At 40.0% G+C, this 14,124-nt stretch overlaps 1 protein-coding gene across 2 annotated transcripts in view; it reads left to right on the top strand.

Moving 5' to 3' along the window:
* The window catches only part of pcxa (pyruvate carboxylase a), a 188,453-nt gene that overhangs the window by 28,685 nt on the left and 145,644 nt on the right, over nt 1–14,124 (top strand). For both annotated transcript variants that reach the window (XM_037546276.1, XM_017685009.2), the window contains one exon: nt 13,209–13,327. In XM_037546276.1, coding sequence (XP_037402173.1) covers nt 13,209–13,327 — 119 coding nt within the window. The remainder of the gene's footprint in view (nt 1–13,208; nt 13,328–14,124) is intronic.

The following is a 14,124-nucleotide window of genomic DNA, read 5'->3' as shown; positions in this document are numbered from 1 at the left end:
TGGCTAAATCTTTACAGGGTGATTTTTACTAAAATGGCCAGTGGTTTCATTAGGAACTCAATGGGGAGAGTTTCCACACAAACACTCTGCCATACCGTTATCTATAAAATGGACAAAAATCCAGACACAATTCAGGCTTCAAGATGGCTGCTACTACAGCTGCTTCTGCATTTAATTTCTACCCAAGAACAGTTTTGTCCATTTTAATAGATAGCATTGAGTTTGTTCAAAGGGGCCTACTACATGCTGCTCATGTACTGATTCCGCACAAATGTGATTCAGTATGTGACCAACATGAACTTCTCCCGTGGTGCTAGTGATGTATAATAAGCAGCTGCATAGCTGCATGCATCCCTCTAACAACTGTGTTGTTACTGCACTATTATGTTGTGTAAAGATGTAAGAGTGAAGGGAAAATGACTGGTTAGTAGTGTCTCAAAAATAATGTATGAATCTGCAGCCAAATAACAGAAAAGAACAAGGAAAGGTGAGGTGAGGTAAAAAGTTTTTTGGTTTGTTGTTTTTGTTCTTGCTGCTAAGGATAACTTCCACAGATTTTTTTGAAATTTCTATAATAAAGTATAAAAAGGAAATGAAGAGAAGCTTACTGTTTCCGAATTGTTCACAGCAGTAATGCTTTCGGAGGTCACAGTTTAAGATGGTTTTGAGACATGATTTTGGCCTAAAAAATATTTAAACAAAAAGGCATTGCAGAATGGTACATGCAAAGTAGTCCCTAAAGAAACACATTTTTTCAGGTTCACCACCGTTATAGCATCAACATTTACATCAGAAGACATGTACGTTCACTGGTTGTGGATAGTAAATAAAATGACCGTTTTTGTTAGTCATTGTGACCTCCTCTATAAAGTCAATACGTTTCACTGCATTGAACCATTTGAGATCAAATGAATGAATGTTTAATATTTCATTGACTAAATTGTGCAGAAATTAAGGTTACTAGTTCTCTTTTGACGCAATGTCAGTGGGTCTGGCTTTTTGTTGGACAGGAAGATGTAGTGGATCCAGGCTTTGTCTCATGAACACAGCTGCAGTTAACATGCTTTCACTGCTTTCTGTGTTAACCCAGGTTTAGATACTCGGGCAGTGATTAATCTTCATGCACATTAAAGAAAAACCTTTGACAAACATGAGGCAGCATTAGCCAGATTATTTTTAAAAAAAGGAAAAAGAACAGTTAACTAACAACGCTTGGTGATGGATATCAGAATAAAGTGATCCATTGTCGTAAATATAAATATCAAATAAAGCTGATCTAATTTAAAATGTAACGTATTAGAACTTCAGACATCCAGTTGTGAGTAATATATAAATTAGTAATTTATAAATGTACATAATTTACAGCACTTTTAGTACACTTTATTTGTACAGAAATCTAATTAATGAATTAATTAGTACTTATTGTTAGTGTGACATTAAAAAAATAACTGTTTTAATAATAATAATACATCTTTGCTGTAATTTAAGCTCAATGTGTAGGTCTGGGAGAATTGCCAAGGCAGACTGGGGGGGACCCAAAAAGGGGACCCCTTAGTTTGCCTTTACATTATAGCAATCCAACAACATTTCAGTGTGGAGTCTGAATGTGGATGTGATGCATAACTTAGTTATTTGCGTTAGATTGAGAAGAGCTTAACTTTTTATTGTGCTGTCTGCATTCTTTGGGTCAGTGCCACTCCCACAATCCCTCACACACAACTGCCGCATGTCTCCATAGAAATTAATGAGAAGTGAAATGAAAATAGCCTTGCTTCGCTGTGATGATCAGGTCTGAGAAAAAATTGGAATTGAGCAATGAGGCTTGTAATATCTGTGTAGCCAAAGTTACCCAGATGATGTGCTATTCTAGCAAAATGTTCTGGTATGCAGCCAAATCGATCTGCATGATATGAAGTGTGGCCCTTAAACAATGTGTACACTTGAGGATAACCATAGACTTAACCATGTGTTGATTATATGGTACAGAGTTGGCGCTTGCTGTATTATACTGCTGTGAGTAGCATGCAGTATACAGTATATTGTCACTCACTCACTCCACTGCTTCAATTGCTTAACACAAATAGCTCATCACCCAATCACATGGCCGCAACTCAATGCATTTAGGCATATAGAGGTGGTCAGGACAGCTTGCTGAAGTGCAGACCGAGCATCAGAATGGGGAAGAAGGGTGAATTAAATGACTTTGAACGTGGTGTGGTTGTTGGTGCCAGACGGGCTGGTCTGAGTATTGCAGAAACTGCTGATCATCTGGGATTTTCATGCACAACCATCTCTAGGGTTTACAGAGAACTGTCCGAAAAAGAGAAAATATCTAGTGAGCAGCAGTTGTGTGGACGAAAATGCCTTGTTGATGTGAGAGGTCAGAGGAGAATGGGCAGACTGGTTCCAGATGATAAAGGCGACAGTGACTCAAATAACCAACCAAAATCTCTGCGGAATGTTTCCAACACCTTGTTGAAAGTATGCCATGAAGAATTAAGGCAGTTCTGAAGGCAAAAGGGGGTCCAACCTTTTACTAGCACCTAATAACGTAAATAATAATACTAGTACATAAATATATAAATAAATATAATTTTTTATTTTTTTTTTTTTTGGATTCATGCAGAAGAGCATTTGTGTGTTCAGACACTGATGTTGGACGAGAAGGCTTGTTCATCCCACAGATGTTTGATGGGGTTGAGGTCAGGGCTCTGTGTGGGTTCTTCCACACCAAACTCGCTCAGCCATGTCTTTATGGACCATACTTTGTGCACTGGGGCCTTCCCCAAACTGTTGGAAGCATGGAACTGTCTGGAATCTTTTGGTTTACTGAAGCAATAAGATTTTCCTTTACTTTTAACCTTTATTTCTCTCTCTCCCAGAGGTCACTTACTTTTTCTTCCTTATGTTCAAATCACTAAGTGGCAGCTGATTCATTGCAGTCTGTTTTTCTGTAGCTCCTGTATGACTTGGATATGGCTAAATCCCTCAAACCAGACTTCAGTATAATGAATCACACATTAAATTATTTTCTCTGCATGGTTCTCTTTGAAAACCTCTTAAATATCTGTAAATGTGTGTTTAGCAAGGATGATGCATAGTGTTTTCTGTTTTGTAAAGCTTGAGCTTGGCTAGAGCGATGCTGAAATGTATTCTCTGTTGCATCCTCAGCATATGTATTTTTATAAATATTTACTACTAGAAATTCAGGAAAGGAGTGTAGGCTAAAGTTACGTCATGTTTAGAGCTGATATAATTTGGAAAACGAAGGAAAGACTGCTCCAGCATTACAGCATTCAGTACTGCATCGTAGAAAAGCTTCAGTAAGCAGTTGTTTTGTGTGTGCTGATGCCAGGCTTGTAAAGATGAACCCAAAGTTTTTCCATTCCTCAAAAAAATTTTGAATGTCTTAGTGGAAAATTGGCCCAATAGCTTGCAGTGGTGCCTTGACAAGAGATTAGCTGTTGAGGTAAATGCAGGTTCAGTCATTAAAACATGCTGAATGTGTCCTTTAAGAACCTCTTAGGTCTTTTATTATTCTCTCTTATGTGGTTTATTTCATACCAGCAGGTATGGCTTCTTTTTAACCATCCTTTTCAAAGCGTGTGTGTGTGTGTGTGTGTGTGTGTGTGTGTGTGTGTGTGTGTGTGTGTGTGTGTGTGTGTGCGCGCGCATGCAGCTGAGGCTTCACACAAATCAGAGGAAAAACCTGCCTTCATCATGTTTCATCATCCAGCCCATAAGAGGAACCAAAATGCCATGTTTGATAGTTTAGCATTCATGTTTGATCATTTAGAGGACCAGTTCAATTTAATTCTCTTTGAATTGACCTTTATCAGCTATTAAAATGTGATTCCACTGCACTTACAAAATAGGAAACCATATGATATAGAATTCAGAACTGGCTGTTCACTTAGTGCTCCAGTCTTGGGCAGGTTTTCCTATAAGCTATTATTTCCCACTGGAGGGAAATCTAGTTTTTCCCACCTCGCTAGAGATTTCAAGTGATGGAAATCCATTTGATAGAAATAATCAAAAAATTCTAACAAGAGTTGACTGATGAAAATCTGTGTGAAACAAACTACACTAGGCAGTGGATGATGGTGAATTACTTGGCTAGTGTTTGCTGGAGTTAACATCAACGTTAGCTGCTGCAATGCATGTCTTCATTTTGTTGCCGCAGGTCATAAGAGAGCTTCCATAGATGAGTTATCTATCTAATATCCATGATGATAATTAGAGATGTGAATTGTGTGTAGGGATGACCTCCTTTATGAGCGAATTAACATCCCCACCAAAGGACAATGAAGCACGACTTATTTTGATCAGAGTTCTGTTTTTTTTTTTTTTTTTTTTTTTTTTTTTTTGGTTTAGTCCAAAGAAAGCATAGAAATACAACTGCAGCCATCTAAAAGCTATTGCACTTTGAATGAGGGGTGCTGTATCGCAGATGGTACAAAGCAGAGCTACAGTGAATATGAGGTGTCACAGAAAAGTGCAGATGAACAATGGGGACAATGGCAAAAAACAGACTTCAACTGACATTTAATGTAGGGCTGCAGGCTTACTGTTTTAGGGGACAGCACTGCTGTTGCCCCACAATTTAGCAGTAGCAGACGTAAACATTGAATAACCAATTTTATTGTTCATAAATGACAGTGGCAGGTTTTGGCATTAGATGAGGAACAGGGGCTAATAAAAACAAAACAAAAAAGACCGAGATAAGCTAATGATCTAGCATAACTAACTGGTGCAGTACTGGAGGCTGGTTGAGACTTGACTTATCATCTTACAGGGTTTTTTTTTCCCCCTTGTCCAACACGTTAGTTTTTCAAAGAAAGGAGTTTTCACTGGAATTGACCAACATTTATTAACATACATTTAGTGACACAGCCGCATCGGAGCCGGCTGTGTCTTCTCAGTCATGTTCTTAACAATGCCTCCTTGGCAAATAGCATGAAGGCTTAGCAAGGTGAATCGCAAAATGCTGTAAATACAAGTGCTCATGGCTACAGTAGAAAAAGATCATGGCTGCTCTGTCATATTATTGATGCTACACACCCATCTGACCTTCAAACACATTGTCTTCCTCCTCTTCTTCTTTCTATTTCTGCTTTCTAATCCCTCCACTGGCATCGCTCCCCCTCTTTCTCCTATGAGCCTCTTTGCTTAATTGGCTCAGAGCTCGAAGCAGTGACGATCGGTGTGAAATTTGATTTAGTGCAGACTGATCTTAATGTCTCTTACCCCCAAGACAGGCCCGGTGTTTTCCGCAGCGGCAGGGAGACGAGAAGGGGGCAAATGGGGACGAATGAGCATCCCTAGCGAAAAAGAAGGAAGCTGTTTGGAATGAAAATGTGAATGCGCTGCCCTCTTCTTCTGTTTCTTTTTTTTTTCCCCTCTGTTTTTCTGCCCTGGGGTGCCACTAGGCTTTGGTGTTGCATCCCCTGTCGAGAAGGTAACTACATTAAGGGCAGTGTGCAGCAAGCAAGACTAATGTACGTTCACCAAACCCGATGCCAGTTATCCCAAAGGCACGTTTTTGTTTTTTTTCCATCCCTTTTTTCTGTTTAAGGTAAAGCCTTAAAAATTGCAGCATTTGTTGCTGCTTCAGGAATAATTTTAATGTCTGGTCAAAGGAAATAGACACAGTTGTAGTGTTTATTTATTTAATGTGGCCGAAAATTAATAAGGCCTCAAAATTAAAAGGTGTTAACAGGGATGAGATTTGGGGCAGACCTCCCCTGAAGTCAGTCAATTTTTTTTTTCGGCATTAGTTGCTATGGTGACAACTGCAGTTCTCAGTCTTGAGCACAGGTTGGGGATTTCAGCCTTGACATGGATCTGTCACCACACTTAGTTCCAGGCCCTCATTCATTTCTTTCACACTTTCTCTCTTCAGCTTCTGTTCTCTCTCTCTCAGCAGTCCAGAGTGAGGCAACTGGAGCTGTTTAGACAGAAAAATAGAGCTATGATGATTGTGAGGCAGGTACCTTTTTATTTTTATGTCTCTGTCTGGCTGCCATTCTACTGTTCTGTCTGTTGTTCCATCTGTCGTTTTTATATATTGATCAACAGTGCCCTCCACATACTGTGTATTACTACCCTGGTGAACATGTAAAAAACCCTCTTCATAGCTTGTCCTATTTATCTTTTATTCAAAACATTAACAAAAATCTTTATTTGAAGTACAGTGATTGGAAGAGCACACCAGAATCTTAACACACCAAATATTTTTTTTCCAAGTCTATGTACGCAGCAATTGTTGACACCCCTTTATTTACTTCTTAACACTTCATTTAATACAGCTCAGTCCTCTCCTATAATGCTTGCTGAGACTAGAGAATACACAGCAAGAGATTTGAAACTATTCCTCCACACAGACTCTCTCTCAGGATCCTTCAGATTCAGAGGTCCATGCTTATGGACTCTCCTCTTCTGCTCATCATTTTTTTTATCTATGGGGTTTCAGTCAAGGGAATTCTATGGCCATTGCAAAACTTTGTTTCTGTGGTCAGTGAACAATTTGTTGATTTTTGAGGTGCGCTTTGAATCATTGTGCTGCAGTCTAATTAAATCTTCCTGGCTGAGGGTCAGGTTTTGACTTGATATCTGCTGGTATTGAGTCCATGACACCCTGTATCTGAACAGGTTTTGAAGGACCTTTGGATTAAACCAACCCCACATAATCACACATGCACAATCGTACATACAGTGGGGGTGAGGTACTTTCCTGCATGGTTATTTTTGTCCATGTCGAACTCACTGCTGGTGTTTGTCACCAAAAAGCTTGTCTAACTGTGTAACAAGGTCCCACTGAAATACCATTTCATAAGATTTAGACCTTTTCTTTTAATTATTATGCTTCAAATAAAGCTTAGATTTTGATAATGTTTTTGATTTTTGAAAAATCAAAAGGATAAGCGATGAAAGGGTGTTTTTTTTTTTTTTTTTTTTTTTTTTTTTTTTTTTTTTTTTCCCCTGCCTGTTTTTCTCATGCTGACTGCAAATATTTGGAGTTGCCTCTCTGTCTGTCTCATTCACAATAGCTTTATTTGCATGACTGAGAGTTAGAGTATTGCTAAAGCAGCACAACAGTAGATGTGAACAAAAACAGTATCGAAAACAAAAGATATAAAAAATCAATAATAATCACATTATTATAATCACAATATTAGTGTCGTCGTCGTCGTCACCATTTATAATTGTAACCACACATACAAATTAGTAAACTAATGACAGTTGGGGGCCATGGAGGGTGAGGGTAAGTGGAGTGGAAGTATGGAGGGTGGGGCTGTGGGCTGTGGGGTCTCTCAGGCAGTGGCATGTTGTTACATATCTGGCAGCAAGGGGCCTGTGTGCCCCTCTCCAAGGAATATTCGTAATTTCTCCAATTCTGTACATTTCTCAAAATTTGGGATGAATTTGTTGAATTTCTTTGTGTAAATTTCCTTCATTTGCTTATTTTTCAGTGATGGTGCACCTCTGTCTTGACCTCACCTGTCAGACAGTGACCACACTGCCTTTCCTCTCTGGGCTGCCAGGACTGTTTATACCTGCCCTGTTCTATGGCCAGGCTGTGGTCGCTCAGTCTATACTTGGTCAGGATCTGTCTCTGCTTTGTATCTCTGACGGTCAGGAGATACTCTTCCAGTTCGTACTCTGGTTTTTAGGGCCTGATAGCAGTTTAATTTACTGTGTTAATTTCTCTTGTCCAATTTTCCAGATAGTCACTCTGACGGTTTCTGATGATGTGATTTGATGTTTAGTCTGGGCTGTAAAGCAGTGCTGGAGCGAGGCTGATGTGTGTTAGGAGCTGTTAGTGGGTTAATAAGCCTCAGAACCAGCTGACTGAGGGAGCTCTTCTCAGGGTTCACTTCTTGGGTCTGTAGCACCTAAAACTGCAGCGTTTCTCTGGGGCTCATCTTCAGATGCATCCAGAAATTTAGAGGTCTTTTTTGAATGTTTATTAACAGAGGAAATCAGCCCAATTCTGCCCTGCATGCATTGGTTGTGTTCCTTTGGACTCACAGGGTCATTCTGCAGAATTTTGCATTCAAGGCTTCTGTTGGATGCTTGTCCCATCTAGTGCAGCTGTGCTCACTGAGTGGACCCCACATCTCACTCCCATACAGCGCAATGGGCTGGATTACACTGTCAAAGACTTTACACCAGATTGAGATGGGAATGTCTACTGTAGAATCTCCTCCTGATTGCATGCAGTACTCTGCAAGCTTTTTCCTTTAATGCATTCACTGCCGCACTAAAACTCCCGGATATAGTAACAATGAGGCCGAGGTAAGTGTACTGCATCGTGTGCTCCAGGGCAGTGCTGCCTAGAGTGAACTGGTACCCATGTTCCTGACACCTGGGCCTTTTTTGGATGATCATAACTTTTGTCTTCTTCACGTTTACTGCCGGGGCCCAGTGCTGGCAGTACTACTGCAGCAAGTCCAGGTGCTGCTGTAGCCCCTCTGTGCTTGGAGCTAGCAGCACCAGGTTGTCTGTGTAGAGCAGGAACTTCACCTCCTCATCCAGTAGAGCGAGTCCGGGAGCTGCAGACTGTTCCAGCTGTGCCGCAAACTCATCAATGTAGATGTTGAACAGTATTGGACTCGGGCTGCAGCCCTGCCTCACTCCTCTTTTCTGAGTGAAGAATTCTGTACATTTGTCTCCAATTCTTATCGCACATTTGTTTCCCCAAATACATTGATTTAATGACATCATAAGCTTTACCCCCACACCGCTCTGTAGAAGTTTATAATAAAGCCCTTCATGCCAAATTGAATCAAATGCCTTCTTGAAATCTCCAGAATCTTCTATTTCTCTGAGTTTTGTTTGTGTGATTTGTGGTTTTTGATCGTATGGTTGGATTGTACGTTCATAGTGTTTGAGTTTCACAGTATTTTTGTCTCAGATTTTGTTCAGCTTGTCTGTGTTTTAGATTTGAAAAGTTTCTTGGTTCTTTTCTAATTGATTGGCATTCAAAATCAAACCATTTTTCTTTGTCCAATTTTTTTCCTCATTTTTCTTTTTCTTTGAAGGTGAGCTACAGAAGATGCTGTTTGAAAAATGCTGTTGATTTTGAATCACAGCAAGGTTAACACTGCTCTTATTATTCTAAAAGTGGGTGTTAATGAAGTTAGTGATTTTGATAGATACAGGAACTGATTGGAGTGCATGCATGAATTTCTCAGAGCCCCTCTAAGTCCTGTGGACTTGTCTCTCTGTCTCGCTCGTGTGTGTGTGTGGTCTCTCTGTCTCTCTGTCTCTCTGTCTCTCTGTCTCTCTGTCTCTCTGTCTCTCTGTCTCACTGTCTCTCTGTCTCTCTGCATCTCCTTCGTTCCTTCATTTATTCCTTCATTCGTGGCTGAACATCCTTTACGTGTGACCTCCCATGACTTCTGGGTGTTTCACATCATCCAGCAATGTTGGTGCTGTGGTGCTGTGAAGTAATTACAAATTGTATCAAGCTGTGAAACTTGTAATTACTCATTTCCCTCACCCCCATCCCCCCCTTTTATTCCCCTCAGTGAAATGCCATCTGTCCTCCTCACTCCCTCCTTTTCTCTTCTCATCATTAGACCTCTCCATTTACATACCTATTGAATCAGTCTGCTCTTTTACTAAAGTGACACGGTGTGCTTTCAGACTTTTCTTTTGACTCAGGGTTGGAAAATCCATCTAGTAATTATGTGAGAAAATATCATCCCAACATAACAAATGACACAAAACACCGTAATTGTTCATCTGTGTAAGGTTTTAATGGATATTGTAGGGATTAGAGGGGAAATATGTAGTACATTTTATTTCTATATTTGAACTTGGTGAATTGCATTGCATATTTTTGGTTATGTCTCAGCAGTTGTCACTCTTGGCTCCATCACCTTCCGAGTCAACCACTACATAGCCTTATGCTGAAGGGTAGTCCAGTTAGAAAGGGTGTGCAGTATGTGGGCACCCTTTTTAATTATTGGTCATACTATTTGAACCACTCCCATCAGTGGCAATTATGCAAGCAAATATTTCATTTAATTCTTTCCCCCCATTCAGCCATGTTGTTTTCTACAATAGGCCTGTCTTCAGAATCAGTTCAAAGCAGACTTTTCAAGGACACGTCTGATTTTCCATTTTTCACTGCATGACTTTAAACAGAAGAAACAACAGTATCAACCCCTGACTACTGGAGCTCAAATGCCTCATCAGCAAGAACTGTTGGTCGAGAACTTCATGAATTGGGTTACTATGGCCGAGCAGCTGCACACAAGGCAGAGCACAAAACGCAGTAAAGTGGAGGAGCAATAATAGTCAGGGACTGTTACTCAGGGTTTGAGATTTCCCGTTCCTAGGTCTAAGGGGCCTGTTAGTGCTACAACACAAGTCCAGTACATTGTAGAGGCTTGTGTGCATTGAACTTTGTGCAAATGTTTGGAGAAGGCTGTTTCAGCATGACCCAGAGCCCTAACCTCGACCCCAAATACTGTTGGGATGAATTGAAACATCGACTGCAAGCTAGGCTTGATCACCCAACATCAGTGCCTGACCTCACAAATGCTCTTGTGGCTGAATGGAAGCATCCATGTTCCAAAGACTAGTATAAAGTCTTCTCAGAAGAGTGAAGGTTGTTATTGCAGTGATGGGGGATAGACTGCATATTAATAGTCAGGAGTTTGATGCTCAGAACAGATGATTTAGATGTTCAGATGTTTTATGCTTATGCATCATTATTGTATTCATTTGGGACTCATACCATATATTGTAATAATGAATACAAAAATAAAATAACAAAAAAGCAATTCCTAGCATAGTGTGAAGTCTGTACATAGTATAGTGTTGATTCTTAATCTTTTTGCTTCTGCCTGGATCTTTGAGCTTTTCTGTATCTCTTTCTTGTTTCCAGTGTTTTTGCCTTTCTGCCTATTTGACAGTTGACTTCAGACAAGTAGCCAGTTATTTGACTGTTTTCTGATTTTGATGCCAGGAGTTTGGTTTTAGGAAAGTTGTCCATCACATGCATCCAGTTTCCCGAGTATCATTCTTGACTGTTTGGTTTAATACCAAATCATAAAATGCACATTGTATTGCCCTTTCTTACACTACAAAAAGTGCTCTGATACTGTCCAGAATGTTGGATGTACTGGAACTAGAGGTAATGGAAGCTTATAGCCACCGGTTTTGCATTGTACAACTAGCATAGTTATAAAAGTGGACAGAACATGGACACAATTCAGATTTCAGGAGGCTACCACTGTTCTGGTTTGTTTAACAGCATAATATGGCTAAAAGCATGTGAGTGATGACATGCAGTAGTTCCAGTGTAAAACTAAAAAAGCAAACATGTCTGATCGACTACATTTGATGTAAGGAAAGAAACCATATGTTGATATCAAGGTTCTGGGAATTTTGCATCATGTAATGGTGTGCTTGTGGGCACTGCAACACACTGTGACACCCTCTAGTTTAATAGCCTTTCTTCAGTCACCAGAACATATCACTGTGTGTGTAGCGCATGGGGAGTGGGTGAATGAATGGAGAGTGCTTTGGTAATCTGCCAGCTTCTCTCTGTCTCTGGGCATGCAGGGCAGGGTTGGCACCCTGGTAAATAAACCAGCTTCACATTGAATCTGTTATGTATCTAGGTAGTGCTCAGTGGTATTAATGCGATTCAGTATCGCTGTAGCATGGTTTCAAATTGTATTTTACTTTGCATTATTTAAGTCAATGAACCAATTCTTCCAGTGTGCTGGTACTCTAGGCAAACTAAATAGGTTGGAGGAAAAGCCCCCAGAGGTAAGGTGCAACCCCACCTTATTTTCTCTCCTGATCAAATGATGGGGACAAATCTAATCTTGACATATTTACCAAATGACTGCTCTAAATCATTTTAAAATGTCATATGGATGTAGTGGAATCATTAAAAAGATGTCATTATGACAGAAATAGCTAGAGCCCTCAATTTCATTTCACATGATATTTTTTTTCTGTTGTATTTTGAACTTTTTTTTTTTTTTTTTTTTTTTAATACAAGTACAGAAGAGGAGTTGATTTTCTAAATTATACATTCTGTAAGACATGGATTAAAATAAATAAAATATTTCACCAGGCTTCATTCCCCAGGTATTGAGCCATAGTGTAAAGGTATTTTTATGTGAAATAAAAAGGGGGATGAAGGCAAAAAAGTATCCATGGTTAGCCACAATTTACCACTATTTTGCTGTTATTACCATTTTAATCATATAAAAACTCATTAGGTAAGTCCTCTAGTCATATTGAAGACTGACATATGGCTGTGTTTGCATTGTAGACATTGCAACCCAGAGTTCCTGTCAACATTGTAAAGACCTGGTAAACGTCTCTAACGGGCCTTTTAACATCAAAACACTGACCGAATTATGAAGACTTCTTAAAAAATAAATAAATTTAATCTTTTAATATCACTATGCAACACTAAAACCACTACAGACGATATATCTCTTAGCAATACATCTATGCACATGCATGACCAAGAGCAGCCTCCTGCTTGATTTTTCTTTTAAGCCAAGTTGGCGCCGCCTGTGATTTACATGAGTGCCGATTGTGGGCTTGAAGTGAGGCGTGTGATGGGAGCGGATCTGAAGGTGCGCTCTGCTGAGAGCAGCCAGCAAAGCCACACTAACACAGCGCCACAGATGAATTGGATCAGATCTGTGTGAAATCTGGGTGTCGGATTACGGGCGCTCCTGCTGGGGACCGTGTGTGTGTGTGTGTGCGCGCGTGAGTGTGTGTGTGCGCGCGTGAGTGTGTGTTTCTTCTGTGAAGAAATGGCCTTCTAACAGATTACCTGCTGTCTTGAAGCCTGTTCTCTCTCTCATCATACTCTTAGCCAGCCGGCCGTTTTAAAGGTCAACTCTAAATGTTTAATCAACTCGTTGCCTTCAAGGACCAATAATATTTTTACTGCTAATAAAATCTAGGACCTCTGATATTTTCTTTGAAAACATGAAGCTAAATTAAGACTGTTTGTCTTTGGTTGAAATAAACTCTGCATTTTAGCAGCGCTGCTTGTACCAGGGAAAGTAATTGTATAGTGAAAATCTTCATTTAGATTGTTTAGTAAATGGTCTCTTGAGTACAGTAATCCAAAGGGTTTGATCACTTTAACAAGTCTGTGGTAGAGTACTACTCCTCTAAATGTGTATGTTCTCTCTATCTCCATCTCTCCCTCTCAGGTTGGGTATGAAAATGCAGGCACAGTGGAGTTCCTGGTGGATAAGCATGGAAAACACTACTTCATTGAGGTCAACTCCCGTCTGCAGGTGGAACACACAGTTACAGAGGAGATCACAGAGTGAGTGAATGCTAGACACGTGCACACATACACAATCTTTATGACATCTCACATCTGTATCAGTTCACGCTCCACTGGTGAAAGCCAAGAGGCTGAAAACCACTAAACTATATGCATCACCTTTTAGAGCACTGCATCTCACGGTATATCTCGATGCTTTACATTTCCGTTTTGGGAGCAAGTTTACACTTACATTTACAGCATTTAGCAGACGCTCTTATCCAGACTGACTTACAAGAAGTGCTTTGTCAATCTAGAGAAAGTATCTTTGCTAGTTACTGTTACTCAGTTACTCAAGTTAGTCTGTTCTGGCCCTGTGTGTGTGTGTGTGTGTGTGTGTGTGTGTGTGTGTGTGTGTGTGTGTGTGTGTCTTTTTTTTTTTTTTTTAATAAAATAACAAACCAAGGGTGTTTTTGCAGTGACCTGTACAGGGTGCATTCTGCCTTATGCCTAATGATTGCTGGGATAGGCTCCAGCACCCCTTATAAGCAGTTTCAGAAAGTGTGTGTGTGTGTGGTTTGTTTGTCTTGTATTCAGTATACCTGCAACAGTTTGCTTTTCCATCAGAGTGGGTGCAAGCCCACTTCACTTGTGCAACTCCAATTCCAATGAAGTGGGACATTGTGTAAAACATAAATACAAACAGATTACGTTGATTTGCAAATCCTTTTCGACCTATATTCAGTTGAATACACTACAAAGACAAGATATTTAATGTTCAAACATTAAATATGGCCTGCCTGGACTGCAGGCAGGCCAGTCTAATACCTGCACTCTTTTATGATGCCACGCTGTTG

This window comes from Pygocentrus nattereri, chromosome 16, assembly GCF_015220715.1.
Source record: "Pygocentrus nattereri isolate fPygNat1 chromosome 16, fPygNat1.pri, whole genome shotgun sequence".
Lineage (NCBI taxonomy): Eukaryota > Metazoa > Chordata > Actinopteri > Characiformes > Serrasalmidae > Pygocentrus > Pygocentrus nattereri.
Note: the sequence above shows the minus strand (reverse complement) of the source record. Positions and strands in the feature narration are given on the sequence as shown.